The 2,875-nt window shown below is 40.8% G+C and overlaps 1 protein-coding gene across 1 annotated transcript; it reads left to right on the top strand.

The window, feature by feature from the left end:
- Positions 1-108: 108 nt before the first annotated feature.
- On the top strand, positions 109-2,453 carry LOC121965508 (PR domain zinc finger protein 15-like; the record flags this gene model as incomplete). Its single annotated transcript, XM_042515649.1, has 5 exons — positions 109-203; positions 337-468; positions 972-1,112; positions 2,106-2,269; positions 2,374-2,453. Coding segments are annotated over 5 exons (612 nt in total), but the record flags the coding sequence as incomplete, so codon positions are not given.
- Positions 2,454-2,875: the final 422 nt, after the last annotated feature.

The following is a 2,875-nucleotide window of genomic DNA, read 5'->3' as shown; positions in this document are numbered from 1 at the left end:
TTGATTTCTGGAGTTTTAAATAAAACTGTGTTGATGATGATGATGATATTTCTCCTGTTGGACCTTTAAGTTTTTTACTGAACTAAAAACCTCGTGACATCTTTGCAGGACCAAAGCACATGAAGAAAGAGGAGCTGGAGGCCAACGGAGAAGAAGGGACCAGGTACAGGAAGGAGCCGTCGCCGTGTCCCATCTGTGGCAAGGTGAGAACGATTCTCATCTTTAGGAGGTCAAAGAGACGAGGAAATGTCCCAGGAGAGACAGCTCCCGACACATACACGCGTTTGTTGGTATGTGTGTGTGTGTGTGTGTGTGTGTGTGTGTGTGCGTGCTCAGGTGTTCTCCTGCAGGAGCAACATGAACAAGCACCTGCTGACTCACGGCGATAAGAAGTACACCTGTGAGATTTGCGCTCGCAAGTTCTTCCGCGTGGACGTCCTGCGAGATCACATCCACGTTCACTTCAAGGTGAGACGGTGCGGAGGAGACGCGTTTCCACTGAACGCAAACATTTCTCTAACTGTCGCTCGCATTTAACACTTTCCCCGCCATGGACGAGATTTTCCGTCAGTCTGTGTTTTTACTGTTGGACTGTAGGGGGCGCTGTGACAGATGTAGTGCAACAGAACGACATTTACGTGTCCAAAAACAAAGAAGACAATCTCAGGCCAACTTTATCGCTGTTAAGCAGCTTTTCAGACTCAGCAGCATTTTATTTAAAAATCAACAAAAGACACAGTTTGTAAAATATCCAGGAAACTCTTCCTCCTTCTTCTTCTCCAGCGTGTGGTATTTAAGTGTGCTCTTCTTTGTCTTTGCATTTTTGTTCATTGTTGTTCATTGCACATGTTTGCTTTTGTCTGTTTCGTTTTGTTGTTTTTTGCATGTTTGAAATAAAGATTCGTGCGTTCATGGTCGTACAGCAGCGGTCAGCGAGGTGAATCATTACAGACGGTCGTGTGTGTTTTCAGGATATAGCCTTAATGGACGAGCAGGAGAGAGAAGGCTTCATCAAGAAGATCGGCATCTCAGCAGGCGACAGCGACGACACGGACGAAGACGAAGAGGAAGACGACCCCGAGCACCACAAGTACAACTGCAAGAAATGCCAAGTGAGTCCCGACGGGCTGACAGACCTGAGTTATTTTTCTTATTACAGTAAAACTTTAAATAAAAGTCTAGTCCCAATGAAACGCCCGTCCCTTCAACAAACCCGGTGTGACGACACATTTCAACAGATAAAGGCTTGTCTCTATCAGAGGCCGGTTACCATGGAGTTCATTTTATATTTGGATGTATAAAATCTGGTTGTTGGCTCCAAACTGGAGATAATGTTATTTAGCTGCTTAGATTACACAAACAAAAAAATGTATTTACGTTTGTTTAAACTTCTGTCAACATGGACATACACACGTTATTAGCTTGGTAAGATTCTCCACAATTTAATCATTCAGTTAATTTTACTGAAACCACGAGCAACACAGGAGACGACACTTCTGTCAAAGTAAACGAGAGGGACACAAAAAAGAGACGATGAGACTATTTTTAAAACAGCAAAGGAAAAATGTCCAGTGAGCTATATTGATGATTATATATTTAAAAAAATAACAGAATTATCATAAGATTTAAGCTTTTTTCAGGTAATTTCTCACTTTGTTTTTCTTTTTTTTTGTTTTGTTTTAGGTTTTTGCACTTTTCACAGATTTCTTGCTCTCCTCCTGAGTCATTTCATCTTTTGTTGCTCCTTACCTTCTTCACATGTTTTTGGAAAAAAAAGCCAATTAGCCCAGGTTTGAAAGGGTTAAATAAATCATTTGATCATATTTCCCATTTTAGCTGAGCAAATTTATATGAAAGGAAATAAAAACCTGTCCCAAATATAAGCCAGTTAAATTTCATCATTTAAGCAAATAATAGCTGAAGTTTTATGGTCATTTGTAATAAAATCTAAACATTTCAGGGAGTTGATTTTAGAAAATGAAACGTTTTTTCTGGTGATCTTTAGCAGAGTGTTCATGAGCGTGTCAGTAAAAGTCATAAAAACCTGTAACCTGCACACACGTGTGTTTCTGTCACGCACTCGTGCGCTCCCTCTGTGTTCCCAGCTGTCGTTTGCTAAAGGCAAAGAGTACCTGAAGCACATCATGGAGCAGCACAAGGAGAGAGGCTACGGCTGCGGGATCTGCAATCGCCGCTTCGCGCTGAAGGCCACGTACAACGCTCACCTGGTCATCCACAGAGAGCAGCTGCCCGACCCCGCAGTGCAGAAGTAAACACAAAAACACACTCCACGTGTTTCTCTCTCAGACTTAAAACCAAAAACGAAAAACACGCAGTGTGAAGTAATTTTACATCCGCTTGTGTGTCCTAAAGGTACATCCACCCGTGTGAAATCTGTGGCCGAATCTTCAACAGTATTGGAAACCTGGAGAGGCACAAGATCATCCACACCGGTGAGCGGCGGCCTGCGGGCGCTGGGTGAAGCGTTTGTCGCCTGTTCTGATGCTGAAACATTTAATGTTCATTTTGCTGTTTTAGACGCCTCTCACATTTATTTAATCCTTTGAACACTGAGCAAAGTCGTGCAATTACTTCCAAAATTTTGGGACATGAGGCAATGAGCAACTTAGTAAGAAATGTTTTACAAGCTGTAAGAAAGAAAATTACTATTAAAAAGCCAGGGAAACATGTCTGGAAAAATGTATCTCGGGGCTAAAAATTAACTATAATAATTACATATTTCAAATTATTTTACAAAATTACAAAAAGCTCCTTTCCAAGTAATTTCCTTTTTTAAAGTTTGTTTTTGTTATTTCTAACTATTTTTACGGCCTCTTTTTAAAAAAAATTGTATTTGTTTTATTGTATTTATTTA

Source organism: Plectropomus leopardus, unplaced genomic scaffold, assembly GCF_008729295.1.
Source record: "Plectropomus leopardus isolate mb unplaced genomic scaffold, YSFRI_Pleo_2.0 unplaced_scaffold20289, whole genome shotgun sequence".
In the NCBI taxonomy this organism is placed as follows: domain Eukaryota; kingdom Metazoa; phylum Chordata; class Actinopteri; order Perciformes; family Serranidae; genus Plectropomus; species Plectropomus leopardus.
This window is presented reverse-complemented; position numbering and strand designations above follow the sequence as displayed.